Source organism: Syzygium oleosum, unplaced genomic scaffold (assembly GCF_021117445.2).
Source record: "Syzygium oleosum isolate NSW1041296 unplaced genomic scaffold, Sole_v2.1 Sole_v2.12, whole genome shotgun sequence".
In the NCBI taxonomy this organism is placed as follows: Eukaryota; Viridiplantae; Streptophyta; class Magnoliopsida; order Myrtales; family Myrtaceae; genus Syzygium; species Syzygium oleosum.
The window spans coordinates 11,165,036-11,180,736 of record NW_026607496.1 but is presented as its reverse complement, the minus strand read 5'-3'; the positions used below and the strand labels follow the sequence as shown (position 1 = coordinate 11,180,736).

General features: G+C 37.0%; 1 protein-coding gene across 1 annotated transcript; it reads right to left on the bottom strand.

Annotated features, from left to right (window-relative positions):
- Positions 1–8,726: 8,726 nt before the first annotated feature.
- LOC115674125 (alpha carbonic anhydrase 7-like) lies at positions 8,727–13,135 on the bottom strand. The gene is made up of 7 exons (XM_030596457.2): positions 12,917–13,135; positions 12,593–12,810; positions 11,816–11,925; positions 10,355–10,463; positions 9,399–9,566; positions 9,237–9,290; positions 8,727–9,106 (listed from the first exon to the last, which is right to left on the bottom strand). Exons 1-7 carry the CDS (start codon positions 13,011–13,013, stop codon positions 8,978–8,980), a joined length of 885 nt encoding a protein of 294 aa, XP_030452317.1. The 5' UTR covers positions 13,014–13,135; the 3' UTR covers positions 8,727–8,977.
- Positions 13,136–15,701: the final 2,566 nt, after the last annotated feature.

Genomic DNA, 15,701 nt, shown 5'->3' with positions numbered 1-15,701 from the left:
TAGACTGTTATTCTAATAGTTATAGATGAATTTCTAGCCTCGAAACTTACTGTTGATGACAAATTCCGCATTTCCTTCTTTTATTTTATGCTCAATCAAAATAAGAATATGAGGGTCTTGAGATAAAGCAAAATCTACAAGTTCCTTTTGTTTGGGGCTACTATTAAGGCCCCGTACATTCCAAGAAAGTATATTCATTGGTCAGGGGGTTCTACCCTACTCCCCAAATCTTCGGGTAGAGTAGCGTGCCCGTCAGAAATAGCCCCACTCCCCACATCTTCAAGTAGAGTAGCGTACCCGTCATAAATAGCTGGATGATCGCCCTCTCCCAATAACGCAAATCTATTTACTCATTCATGGTTTAATTTCACAAATCATGAAGAACTTATCGGAATCACTGATTAGGGCTCAAATTGGGGGTTTTTACCCATTGGCCTGAAATTGTGAAATTGATTCTAAAATTGGATGTGAAATGACTTCTAGATCAAATATCATGAAGAAAACTAATCTAGAAAATGACTAGAAATGAAGTAATTTCATTTTTGGTCTATTGGAACCAAAATCCGCAAATTGGGGAAAAGTTGGTTCTAAATCGATTTTGGTAAAATTGTTGATGCCAAGGTGAAATTGGAGCAAAAATAAGACGTTTTGGGGGTTTTCAATTTTTTTGAATAAAGTGTTAACCAAAAGTCAATATTTTAGTGATTAGTCACTAAAATGTCAATTAATGGGTCAAACTTTGAATTTTTTGAAAATTGATTATGCAAAAGTGAAATTGACACTATTTTGGGGTTTTTTATGCAAAAAATCAAATTTTGACTTTGAGTTGACTTATCGATAACAGGTTGACCAAAAGTCAACACAAAAGTCAACATTTTGACTTTTTGAGATTGAGATGTAAAAGACTAGAAAATGAATGGCTAATGCTAATTCAAATGCTAAATGACTCTTTTTGGTTGAGGATCAGGTTCTGTCGCGATCAGAAACCCTAATCTCAAAATTTTTACATGTATTACTCGTCGGCTAAAAATCAAGTGTCAACACTCCTTGCCTAAATTAGCGTTAGACAACATGCACCTAGTCCTTTCTAATAAGGTTCTGTTCATACGCTCTACAATACTATTCTGTTATGGTGTATTCACTGTAGTATAATGTCTTATAATGCCTTCGTTTTTGCAGAACTCATTAAACTCACTTCCACAAAATTCTAGCCCATTATCTGTTCTTAGCCTCTTGATTTTCTTACCGGTCTGCTTCTCAATCAATGTTTTCCATTGCTTAAATATCAAAAACATCACTCTTTTGCTTTAGAAAATATAACCAAATTTTGCTTGAAAAATCATCAATAAAAGTAAGTAAATACCTCGAACCAAGGCCTTTTGAAGGAACTTTCACAGGCCCCCAAAGATCAGAGTGAATATAATCCAAAGTACGCTTTGTTGTGTGAATTCCTGTCTTGAAACTAACTCTTTTTTGTTTTCCAAATACACAATGCTCACAGAAATCCATTTTTCCAATTTTCTGACCACATAAAAGACCTCTCTTACTCAGCTCCTCCATCCCTCTAATACTCATATGGCCTAATCTCATGTGCCATAATTTAGTGTCGTCTGATTCTGACATAGAGGATGAAACTGCAACTGAACCAGTAACTGTAGTACCTTGCAGTTGATACAAAGTTCCAATTTTTAGACCTTTCATCAACAGAAGTGAACCTCTCATAATTTTCATAACTCTACCTTCAGTTGTAAACTTACAACCATTAGCATCAAGTGTACCCAAAGAGGTAAGGTTCTTTTTCAAATCAGAAACATGTCTGACATTCTCTAAGGTTCTGATCATGCCGTCGTGCATTTTAATATTGACAATCCCAATCGCAACTGCTTTACATTTAGCATTATTTCCCATTAGAATAACTCCACCATCATATTCCTCATACGTAGAGAACCAATCACGATTAGGACACATGTGATACGAACAGCCTGAATCAAGAATCCAGCTATTACTGAATTTGTGTTTATCATCTGCAACCAATAACCAATCTTTGTTTTCTTCTTCAGCAACACTAGCTTGAGCGAGATTTTTGTTTCCCTGATTATGTCTATTCTGGTAGTTCTAATTGTTCTATCAATTTGCATTCCTTTGATTTTGCTGATTCAGATTATTTTCTCTTTGCTGCTTTGCCTTTAGTTTCAGACAATTTATCTTGATATGCCCCCTAGACTTACAATAGTTGCAAATCAGATCCCTATGCTTCGATTTTGATCTACTCCTACTACTATTGCTTCTCTCAATAGACTTTCCTCTAGCAACTAAACCAGCCCCATGATCATTACTGCCTTCAAAAGTCAATTCAATATATAGTTTTTGCTTATTTAGAAGACTAGTCTTGACATCTTCAAAATTAATAGTTTCTCTACTAACAATCATGGTCTCTCTAAAATTCTTATAAGAGGGCGGTAGTGAAATTAGTAATAAAAGAGCTTGATCCTCATCTTTAATGTTAACATCAATACTTCCTAATTTAGAGATAATAGCATTAAAATTAGAAATATGAGACTTAAGAGAAGCACTTTCTGCCAAACGAAGAGAAGAGTCGTTGCTTGAGCCTCAACCGATAGGTGAGGGATTTTGTCAAAAAAAAAAAACTCATATTTCGTCCATAAACCTGAAGCTGTTTTCTAATCTAATACCTCCTGCAGAACCTCATTCATAAGACACAACTGAATAACAGATAGAGCTTTTTCATCCAATTCTTCCCAAGTTTCATCTGACGTGTTTTGCGGTTTCTTCCCTTTCCCAAATAGAGTTTTCTTCAAACCCTGTTGCGTAAGAACAGCCAACATACGAACCTGCCATAGGTTGAAACTGCCGCTCCCATCAAACTTCTCAATATCATATTTCATTGTTGAACTTAATGCCATAACTAGAAGATCGAAAAACCCCAAGGCTCTGATACCATATTGTTATGACTAATGCGAAAACAATAATGAAATTAAAACTAAGAAGACTAAAGAACACCAAAATTTACTTTGAAAACCCTTGAGGGAAAAACCACGGGGAAAGGAGAAGCAAAATTCACTATAGAATATTGAGAATTACAAAAGGTGGCTTAAAAAAAAATAAAGACTCTTTCTGTCTCAACTTCTTAATCTAATAACTTGAGAAAAAATTAATATTTATATTGCTCCCAAGCCCATAAAGAATTTAAGACATACTCAACACTATTTAATAATGGTATAATCGATATTTGGTTGGTAATTACAAAGTTCTATTTACCAATAATATCCATCTATTTGAGGCAAAAGTGTGTTTAGTCTCAATTTTAGGAACATTCCAAATATACCCCAATTGAAGTTTAAAGCTAAAGTTAGGATAAAGATGTAAGATAAAACGATTTTCATAACCCCGCTCCCATCAAAATCTCCAAAAAAATCCATGGAAACGAATGGTAAAATTGTATTTCTAATGGTAAATTTCTAATAACTTGAAAACTTGCTATTGAATTTGGCATTCGTAAATTCTCATATTGTTGTATCTTATGATAGTAAAAAAGAGACTGTGTTGGTAAGTTGCTCATTTGAATGGTAAGTTATTAATTTCGATTTTATTTATAGTGGCAAATTCTCACTTTGTCTTTAACTCACTAACTTGTAACAAACTTACGCTGGTCAGTAACTAACTTTATTGTAAATTACTAATCCCACAACTAATTTTGGGTTTTGAGTGGTAAATTTCTACATAACCAGCAACTTACATTCCACTTGAAGTTGATGAATTCCTTACTCTCCTGGTAACTTACTCCCTTAAAGAAGAGCTACGTTGGTAAGTCATTAGTTTCGCTTACTCCCTATTTTCACTAGTAAGATTTTACTTCGAATGAGAAATTTCTACCAAGATAGATAACTTATATTTTACTCAAAAGTTCACACATTCCTTACCCTGCTAATCACTTACTATTTAAAATAGTATATGGATTGGTAAGTTATTAATTTCACAGATATCTTACGATTTTCACTGCTAAGTTTATTGTTTTAAGTGGTAAAAATTCCAAAGCTTTTGATAACTTTATATTGCATTTGACATTCGCAAGTTGTTAACACTAGATATTTAAATCACTAAGTAATACTAGAATTGCTCAAAAGCTTTATAATTTCTCTAAGGTATTAGAATTACTATTGAAATCACCAGATATTAGAATTGCTCACTAACTCATCAAGCTTGAAAACTTACATTTATCTCCACACATATGGTTGCTTGTTCCGCTGTCCAAGTACCAAAAAATTTTCAAATCACTATCCCTTTGTAACTCGACAATAGGGTGAGTTGTTCATCTTGTTCATCATTTTCAATCAAAATTCTTCAAAATTATTAGTATTTCTTCCACATCTAAAACCATAATATCGAACTTATTACAGTTGAAGCATTTAACCAAAAGATTTTGGTATCTACCTTGAAAAATCTTGAAGTATTGCTTTTTTCGTGGCCTTCTGGGAAAGTTTCACTTTACCTCCCGAGCTCTCACTCTCGTTCAAGCATCGTAAACTTTAAACCCTTTTCATTTTGCTCTCCTGAACTCTCGCCCTCTTGCACGTTAACCCTCAAAGTTTAAGTCCTGACCTTTTTACTCCCGAACTCTCACCTTGTTACAAGTTTAATTTGAGACTTTAAAAGCTTACACTAGTATTCGCCTGAACTTACAAATTACGACTTAAAAGATTGCGGTCTAGGGTGTTTTCGTCTATAAAAGGGCACAATGCACATGATTAGCACTTCTCATTTAAGAATCACGTGCATTGTACATTTTAATGAAAAACAAAATTATTGGTGCTAACAACTGAAAATTTGTATGTTACGGATGGTGAAGTGTAAGGAGTTAAAAAGTTTAGATCAGAGTTTAGGAGGGTAGATGCAAAGGATTTGGGATTAAGAATTTAGGGGTGTAAAATGGACGACTTTAAAGTTTAGGGTTTAAGGTGTAAGAGAGTGGAAGTTGAGGGGGTTCAAGTGATATTTTCCAGATACTTTTAATGCTTTGTTGTTGGAAAAAGCACACAACCTCTTCCTCATTCATTCTATTCCACGACCGGTGCCACGACCACGACCACCTTCACCAGCTTTAGTTGAATTCCGATCTAATATGATGAGTCCAATTTTGAGCAACAGTTCCAAAAACTCTTCATTCTAATCTTTCCTCATGGGTTTGCAGCGATCTACTTAAGTGATCGATAGTGACGAGAGTCAAGGAGCTCGCAGAGAAGCCAAAGAAGGCAATGGAGGTGTCTAAACTTAGCTCGCTTCGTCCAGGAGATTTTGCAGTTGCAACAGCATGTGGTTGACGGTTCTAGTAATTTATTTGTAATGACGTATATGATCTGTGTTGCAACGTCTCCGAAATGCTCTTGGCTAAGGTGTTACGGCTAATGGATTGCTAAATCTAAACCTAGGACTTTACTCGGGCTCTTCTAAGCCCATACCAACTCGCAACTTAAAGCTCAAGTTCTTAACATACAAATCGATTTTATCTAGGAGTCTCTACTAATCAATTTATGGTGATTCGATTGGAAACCCAAGTAAAGCAACGGGAAAATCGCCTTACTCTTACGAACCAGAAATTCAATGAGTTCAGGGACTTGATTACATTAGTTATCTAGCTAGTATCCTTTCGGTATCCAACCTTGCTCAAACGCCCATTAAGATGTTCATGCAGTCTTCCTATCGATTGTGAATCATAATGTTCCAATCCCAATCAAGTTAAGGAAACAACAATCAATATATCGAAAGTGCGCAAGTAACGACCTAACATGCCTCTAATCATCAACATGCACGGTTTTATTAAACACACAATTTTAACATGCGAAGCAAATGTGTAATCAAGCATAGCATTAATCACACAAAAAGGCCAATTCCATAGCCTAATTTCCAATTTATAATTTTCAGAAAAAATAAAAATTTTCGGGTTTTTTAATTAAAAAATATTTTTTAAATATTAAAATAATAATAATATAGTTATTTTATAATAATATAAAAGGACCCGGGTCGGATCTCCACATCCGACTCGGGCTCCCCGGCCCGGGTCCACGACGCCCTAAAAACAAATAAAAAGAAAGGCCCGGCCTAAACCTATTTTCTATTTCTAGCCCAGCCCACAGGAAAGAAAGGAAAGAAAAGGGAACCAGGTCCGGCTCCTTGCCCGACCCGGCCCTTCCCCCTTACAGACCCGACTCGCCAGCCGCATCTCTGCACGACGCGGCGACGCCAGCCTCGGCTGAGAGCCCAACCTCGGCCGACTCCTCGTCCGGCTGTCGCCCGGCGCCACCTCAGCCAACCCAGAACGAGAACTCCCCCTCTGCCAGACCGCCTTTCCCTGGACCGACCAAGAAGCACCAGCAGCGGCCGGGCCTCCACGTTCGGCCACGACTGATGCTCGGCGAGTCACGGCCGTCAACCACGGCCACCGCCGATACCCTCTGCCCTTGCTGGTCCCCTCATGGCCGGAACAACCTTGGAAACAAACATTCTCAACACAAATTTTCAGATCTAGTTGAGGCATTTCGTCGAGCAGGTGGAGTGCACTCTCGAATCGAGGATTTCTCGGCTCCACGGAGGCTCGACTCGGGGCCGAGACTCTCGACATACAACCACATGGATGCCAGAACAGAACGTAAGGGCGACGTGGGCTGGAGCTTGCGCAAGCGGACGGCCGTGAGCTTCAGTCCGAGAAGCCCCAAACAGGGCAAAAACAGGGGCTGCCGCGATGGGGAAAGAACGGTGGATGGCCGTGATGTTCCCTACCCGGCTCAGTGACATCGGCTTGGAGGCGAGCCCAAGACGAGTCGGGCTATGGCCGGCCACCTTGGTGCCAAACCGGGATCCTTGGGAAATCGACCCCCAAACCAAACCAAACAAAACGAAAACACTCTCATAGGCGAGTGTCTTTCGAAAATCTCCTTTGTACTTCTCATCAAATTTGTGGATTGACATCTCTGATACTTTCAGTGAAATGGCGAGGACGCCTTGTGTATTTCAGTGAAATTTATGCAAAGAGTAGTGAATATACTTTGAATTTCATACAGGGAGTGCATTTGAGGTTTCAAAAGTCTCTGAGTGTCAACCTTCTAATTTACTGTCATGAAGGATTTACCTTTCGTTAATTGATTTCATCTCGATTTTTCCCATTGAACGAGCACCTTCTTCATAGTCTATTTGTGCTAGACTTATGACTACACCGAGCACTTTTGAGTTATGTGGTATAGTTCGCTTGATATGATCGTGAGACGATGTGTGTCAATATTTATGTCGGGTGACTTTTCCTAAAGACGAGATGAAATACGAGATGAGGTCAAGAGACTTGGTACACCTGTGACACGCTACACCATTGAATATATGAGTCAACGTTTGAATTTATTGCTGGTTCTACAATTCCATACCGTTGGTAATTTTATTTTGGGTTAATACCATGAAAATTCTTAAACTGATATATCTGTGACAAATTTATCTAAAACTAATTTTTTGACAATGAAAGACCCCAATATCTAAAACTAATTTTTTGACAATGAAAGACCCCAAACTGGTATACCTGTGATAAATTTACCAAAAACTAATTTTTTAACCACCAAAAACTCCAAACTAATACATTTGTAACAAATTTACCCTTTGTTAATTTCCGTTAAATTGGATTTATACCTCAAAAAATCAAAAACTGGTTCACCTGTGACAAACAGATGATAAAACCCAAAGCTGGTAAATCTATCCACTGCCGCGTATCATTTAACAAAGCAATTTAACAGTAAAATTTAACGAAAACTAACGGAGGGTAAACTTGTTACAAGTGTACTAGTTTGGGATTTTTTGTGGTCAAAAAATTAGTTTGGCATAAATTTGTCACAGTTGTACCAGTTTGGGGTTTTTCGTGGTATTAACCCTTTTATTTTAGCCTAAGACTTTGTTACTTTCGTAAAAAATAAATAATTTGAAAAATATTTTCTTAAAAATGACTCCTTCTATCACTTACAAAATTGAATAAACAAAATGATGGGTTTTTATAATTTTGGACCGCCCATGATGGGCTAACCTAGCCCGTTAGACATGAAAGAGCCCATGAGAGAATGATAACCGCCTAGGCAGTTATTTGTGAAAATTGTAACAAGAACAAAAGGTGAGGCAGAAGGAAAAAGTACGTTCTGCAAGTTTAACATTCATTCTCACAAAAGACAAAAAGAAAAAAACTTCTCTCAAGGGCTCTCACTCGACGATCGTAGAATTGTACTCTCTCGGCGTTGCAATCGGAATATTTAATCCGTGGAAAATAAGGCACGTCCTTCTTGGTGATGTATTTTAAACGATCGGTGATTCAAGTTTTATCTGGGTACGTTTCTGCATATGATTTTAGCGTTACTCGTTAGTTCGAGTTTTACGTTTTTTAGGAATTTGTTTCCGTTTTTCCGCATTATGTTTAGGAATCTGTTTCCAACACAAAAAATATTTTCGTCTTCCACAAAAATGTTGAGACATAAATTGTTGTCGATAATGAAAATATTTTTAATTGGCTAATTAATTTAAGGGATAAAAAAATCATTTTTAAGAAAATATCTTTCATATTATTTATTTTCTGCGAAATAAATGGAATGCAAAAAAAGCATTTGATGATCCACCAATGAAACTAATTCCAAGAGGCGGCTCATACGCACACCAAAAACTAATTCCACCTTTATGTATCTCGCGTATTAGGAATTACTTAGTTTCATTAAGAAAAGCAAGTGATAGAGTGTATTTTTCCCTTTTACAAGACCAATTGTTAACAAGAGAATCCCAAATGTCACGTTCAAGAACATACGATACATAAGTGAAGCACCCCGCTCTGCTCTCAGAGAGTTTACATGTGCTACACCATTGGATTTTATTACATCACCATTATTCAACTGGTTAACACCAGACATAAGCTTGTTAGCTGAAGACCGTTATCGAAAGGACGAGTTCAACTTGCAACAGCATTGATATGTAGAGGCGTCATCGATTCAATACTTCTCTCTCGATCTGGTTCGTAAAAAAACCGGATTTTTCGATCATTCAGTGGTTGAATAGGTCTGGCATTATACCTGGCACCCTGCAATAAGTAATTATCTTTTGAAAGTGAGAAAATTACGTGCACCATGTCGTAGCCGTAAACTTAAATGGGTATTTTAACCGCTAAGGTCCTGATGGAACAATGCGGCCGAGAAACTTAGGGCACTTACATCGCCGACGAGACGTCTCAGCAACCTGATTTGGTCCTCCGAAACACTGCTGATCTGGTGAACATTGACAAGTGATGGTTAGTCTACAAAACACTCCATAACATTAGAATTACACTCTTTAACATTGCTGATCTGGTGAACTTCGACGCCTTATAGGTTTACCTTTTGGTTGACGATCCATACGACACCTTCAGTGCAGGGAGGAGTGGTGAGGGAGCCCTTGTATCTGTAGTAACTCTGTCCATCCTTGATGATGTCCCTTGGGTCGATCCTCCCCACTTCTATCTCTTCCCCAAGTGTCATCATTTCGGGCCATATCCCCCCCAACACCTGCACATCGTCAAATCGTGCTCATCACCCGCATTCGATCAAATCTACACATGGATTGACATAAATCGGTCTAACAGCAACATATCTGACACCAGGAAGTGCTTTTCCTTTCTGTTCTGAGGATTAGAATTTGAAACTACAGTTTTTATGCTATGAATTCTACCTTTACACAGGTGACAAGAACGCTACCACCTGTGTTTAGTTCTGTCTTTTGAGGCCATTCCTCTTACATGTTTCGTTGTGATAAAAGCTAAATTTGATGTAATGGCTATTACTGACTGTAATGTAAATAGAATCGCAAAAGCGTCGTTATATATTACTTGCCATACTGTGAACTATACATAATTACGTACTGTGTAATAATGTTAATTTGTCACATTATTGTACGTAAAAATTGTCAAATGCACCATCTCAGAAATATAATTAGTAAGATCGTTACTATATTGCCAATACGATTATCTTTAAGTGGGGATTCCCAAAAGATTGAAGTAAGAATACATCACCCTTCCATTAGCTACGACCTTTTAAAGAAAATAACTCATTTTTGTCGTCCACTTTAGTTTATTCTTCTCACCGAAAAAACATTTTCAACGGCTCACACTGTAAATGCACAGAAAACATAAGAAAATACCCACTCCTTTTAAATTAAAAATCTACTCACCAACTAATATATAAATCCGTCCAAAAAAAAACAAAAACAAAAAATACTCAAATTTTAATACAAATCCCATGCGACGCGTGTAGCGCACATTGATTTTAGTTATTCTGTATAAGAAATTTTTGCATACCTGGTTAATAAAAGCATTTCGTTTGCCTATCTCGTACAGTAGTCCAACAACAACAATGTTGTGCGGAGCCTCTGCGGCCGAGTGAACCATGTGAAGCTCCAATGGATACCTATTTTCAACGTGTACAAAAACATATTCTTCATGTTCACCAGCATATTGAGCCACAAAATGGGATAACTACGCTAGGAATTCTAAAATTAATCACAAAAGTGAAATCAAGTTGTAAAACTTACAAATATTACAATCAAACTTTAAAACATATCAAATTTGTGCAATTAAATATATACTTCTATTAGCTCCATGAATATGAGCCGTTGAGAATACTGACATGACAATTTTTTAGCATTATCTTGAGGACACGTGGTGCTCATGAGGTGCCAAGTGTAGATGCCGGATGAGAATAAAAACCAAAAAAGAAAACATAATTTAAACAAAGACCAGCCAAATATAAAGAAAACTGGAACTTGGGGGGGGGGGGGGGGGGCGAGGGGAAAAGAGATTTGATTAAGTTTTTTTTAATGCAATCAAGTTCTCTAACTTTTTCAATTTGTGCAATCAAATCATTCGATCAATTATTCTAACTAAATCATCAAATTAATTAATGACATGGCATTGCTTATGCGACAGAAAATGACACATGATGCTAACTTGGCGTTAAATGGACAGAAAACAAACGGGCAGAACAAGGCAAAAGAATCCTAATTTGACATTATTTGTTACGATGGGTCAACAAAGCACTCAATTGTACACATCAAGAAGGTGAAATTATTTGATTGCGCAAATCCAGAAAATTAGAGAATTCGATTACACAAAATAAAAATTAGAGGACTAAATTGCATAAACCCAAAAAGTTAAAGAACTTAATTACATAGAACAAAAGTTAGAAAACCAAATTGCAAAAATACTAAAATTTAGAGGAATAATTTGTACTTAACCCCTTATTTTTTTTCTCCTAAGGTTATGCTTACGAGTGTAATTGTAATTTTTCCTCAACAATCAGCTTTTCTAAGATCTTGGATAAAATTTTCACATTTGCAGGACCCTCACAGCTGTAACAGCTTAAAGCAGCTTTTAGGAAATTACGTCACTTAGGTCTTAGGTGGGTAACCTTGTTGCATTGTTACTATGTCATGAAGTGATGTGACTTTTTAAATTAGTTTATACTTTTTGGAATTATAATGCCTCGAAGTTGGGTAAAACATTATTCTTAAAATCCCTATAGTTGTGAATGTGACGGAGCCGTGAAGAGTTTGCCAAACACTTCGTGAATGTTACAGCAGCACTTTTTGGCATATGCAACTCCTCGAGGAAAGTTGTGATTGGGTCTCAGTGTACGTAAAACACAATTCAAAGAAACCAATCAATCAGAGATTTGAAAGAGTAAAACTTTTCAGTCAGACGAGGAGGGAGGGAAGCATTAAAGGTAGCATGCTCGCGTTCATAAGAAACTGAGAAAGAGACCTTCTGCCATCAATGGCATGCTCAGAAGGGTGGTGCCAATGACATTGTTGCAAGAAGTAATCTCTACCATCTAACTTGATCGACCCTGCTCTTCTTTCGTCCCATCGAAGCTGCAATCGATATAAAGAAAGTTTTGCTCAATTATTTTTCTCTATTGGTATTTTCTGATCGAGGATAGACCATTCATCTTCACTAGTTTAACACTTATTACAGATTAAATGAAGTCAAAGGACGAATATGTACTAGCTTTTACAATAGTCATGTGGGTCTAGAATGAGATTTCATGAAAGCTTCTGATCATTCTGTATTATACATGTCGGAGAAGGTTTAGACAAAAAAGAAAAGAAACAAACCCAAATAACAAAGAAGTTGAAGTTGCTGCAAAATCCGTTTTCCTATTCAGTAGTCAGTTCGATTGGGAGCCACTCGTGCATTTTTGCATATATAGGACATAGAATACCTTGGCGCATGGCAAGGTTTAAACTCCACTTTAAAATCAGAAAATTAATCAATTCAAATCTTAAATATTCTGAAAACTGTTTAAGGTGACTTAAAAACGATGTTATTCATACTTTTGCAGAACGAAATATTAGAAGTTGAAAACGAAAATCGCATCGAATACCTATTCATTTGCTCTTGTTAGAATTGAGGATTTAACACTTTTTTAAGGAAACCAGGGCTGGGAATTGTCGTTCCTCGCATTTCTCATGTTAGCATGTTGTTCGAAGAAAACAAAAAAAAAAAAAGGGGATCTCCATAATTCTGGTCGGATTTTACCCGAATGTCATGGCCTCTATTCATGACGTATGCTTTGGTTGGATTGTAGTTCCTCCTTAGGTTCCCCGCGCCCCAAATCACGTCCACATCCTCTCTTGCCAAGTCAATTGGAGATTGCTCCTGTCCTTCACTGCATGCGCTCCATTCTTCCTTTAGATATCCCCAATTCTCTGGTCCCCTCTCGCTCCCGGGTATGTAGTTGAAGCCACTCTCATCCTCTAATGCACCAAAAAATCACACGCAACATCATCAAAAGCAAAAGCCAAAACCACCATAACATAGAGAGAGAGAGAGAGAGAGAGAGAGAGAGAGAGGAGTGTTTACCAGGTTCTACAGGTGCGGTCGATGCCACATGCAAGGCCGTGGCGAGAAGACTCAGGAGAAGAGCAGAGAAGACTCGAGTTCTGCTTTGGCTTGTCATTTTGTTTTTTTCCCTTACTCTCAAAAGGATTTCAGTGCGAGCGAATATAATCGCCCAACTCGAACGAGACGCGATGTACAAGGGCAATGCCTCAAATCAGTTTGTTTTGTTGAAGAAAAATTAAACCTCCCAACTCCCATTTATATATGCATTCCAACTTCGAGTGAATAGTGACATGCACGTGAACAAGGTGGTTCGGTAGGTAAGAAAGTGCGACTACGCCAAATAATTGAGACGTTAGGAATCTTTCCATCTGTCTTTCTTATCTATGGTTGATTATCTATAGTTTAAATAGTAGATAAATAATCCATAATCTATCGTGTACTATAAAAAGTAAAAGCAAGTTGTACAGAATTCATTACTAAAAGGACATTGAGCCTAATGATGAGTCCAAGAAGTAAAAAATGAAATCATTAAGAAGGTAGTTTCTTTTTATAACCTAAGGGCACGAGCAAATGTCATGACAACATGTGGGATGAAAAGTGGGCCTTCGAAGCAGTAGGGTGAAATGTGAGAAATGCAGAAGGGTCGATACAACATACAATTTGTCGTAGAAGTGGTGTCCAGGTTTTTATGCTAGATTCCGGAGATGTGTTCATTATCATTTTAAAGTATCTATGAAGGAGGTTAGCCTTTGGTGCACAAATTAGTGGTTAGGTGATGCTGCTCTCCTAATGATGGTTACGGCCAGCCTTTTATGTCTTACTCGAGGATTGAATGCCGAGCTAAATAGGGTAAAGTTCGGTTGATAATGATTATGCGATTTGTCATAATAATTATGGACATGTATGTCATATTATGTCTCAAATTTGAGCTATTTATGAAATTTGATCCAATTGAAGGATGTAAATCAATTTGCTAAATTATTCACGATGGCCACACTAAAGAAGGAAATAAAAAATGTAGGGCAAGTCTTTTGCCACTGCCAGACAAAGAAGTAGGGCCCTATATATATATAGGAAACGTGGGTTAGCTGGTGTTTTAAGAAGAAAGCAAGTGGGGCCAGGGATAATTAGAAATAAAAAAAAACAAAAGAGAAATATAGGGTTTTCTTTTTCTTAGCCCTAGGTTGTCCTTCTCTCTTTATAATGGTAGCCACACATAGGGACAAGTGAAAATCGTGGATTTTCTTCGGCTCTTGTCTCAAATGGTGGAGGCTGAATAGAGAATCTTTCTTGGACATACGGAGGAGCTCATTTTTCGGACATGCAGAGGGGTGGAACACGCCAAATGGATTTGTGCTGTGAGTTTTATTAGACATATTGAGTTATTTATTCGTAAACATTTTGGTTTGGATATAATTTAGGTGTGTAAAATACTTGAGTGTGTGAGTGAGCGATTGAAACTTGAATTCTCCGATTATAGTGGATTATTTGCTACTGGCTCTTTCTGTGAATGTAGGTACCAATACTCGGACCAAATCATGTAAATCTTTGGTGTTCTTTATTATTTCTTTGGTGATTTTTGCATCGACTTAAATTGCAAGATCCTGGTTAACTTCCGCATTTGTTAATGTTATCAGAGCTTAAGGATGGGTTATTATGGATTGTGGTTTGGAGCTTTTTCTTGTCTAATTATTATCTAGAAATTATGTTGTTAAAATTGAGACATTTAACGGGAGAAACTGTGAGATTTTGTGGAACCACTGCCAACTGTTCTAAAAGTTTAAGCTGTTAGATGAAGACGTGGTTAATATTTAATTACTCTAAAACTCCCCCCACGCTTAGTCTGGTCTTTTTGATTAGTACTAAGCGTGGACAATGGGGCTTGGAAAGATTTGAACTTAGGACCTTAAGCTCTGATACCATGTGAGACTTTGTGAGACCACCGCCAACTGTTCTAAAAGCTTAAACTATTAGATCAAAGCGTGGATTAATATTTATATTATAACACTCCCCCTCATACTTAGTATGTCTTTTTTTGCCTAGTACTAAGAGTGGACATATTTAATGGAAGAGGCAAATAAAGAAAATAAAGAATCGAGTTGATGAAGTGTTACTTTTCATTAATATGTTATACAGTATAAATAGAGATATCATCACTTATAATTATGGTAGAAGTTTAAGATAAAATATACAATTTGATTTACAAGGAAATTGAATAAAATACAAATTAGAAATGATCTCCAAATAATCAACTTGTAGATACTCTGCTTGATATGTTATCTTTATGCTGATTTGTAGAAGATTTTGTACTGTAGCCATTTTGATTTGTTGCTGCAATAAAAACAATTTTAGGTTATGAAGCGTCAAGTTAGAGGCGTTATTAACAACTCAAGATTTGGGTGAAGCATTAAAGTGCAAGGATAAGTTGCCTGAAACAATGAAAGATGTTGAAAAGGACGTGTTAATAAAGAAGGCAAGGAGTATAATCTTATTGAACTTACCATATATGGCGTTAATAGAGGTGGACGAGGAGAAGGATGTCGCGGTGTTATGGGCAAAACTTCAGGCACTCTATGTAATGAAGGGTTTGAACAATCACTTGTACATGTTGAAGAGGATGTTTCAGTTTAGATATATTGAAATTACGTGTATCAAATCCCACCTAGATGAGTTTAGTAAACTCATGATAGACTTAAAGAACGTCATTAAGATTCTAGATGATAAAGAGCAAGACATGATGTTGTTAACTTCTTTACCAGAGTCATGGGAGCACTTTATTGATTCACAACTAAAGGAGCGCACT

Coding starts and splice junctions, on each gene's coding strand:
- LOC115674125 (XM_030596457.2), bottom strand. CDS start 13,013: ATGACAAGCCAAAGCAGAACTCGAGTCTTCTCTGCTCTTCTCCTGAGT. Junction 9,567..10,354: donor GAAATGCTTTTATTAACCAG/GTATGCAAAAAT, acceptor GACGATGTGCAG/GTGTTGGGGGGGATATGGCC. Junction 9,291..9,398: donor TATGGATCGTCAACCAAAAG/GTAAACCTATAA, acceptor AATGTTCACCAG/ATCAGCAGTGTTTCGGAGGA.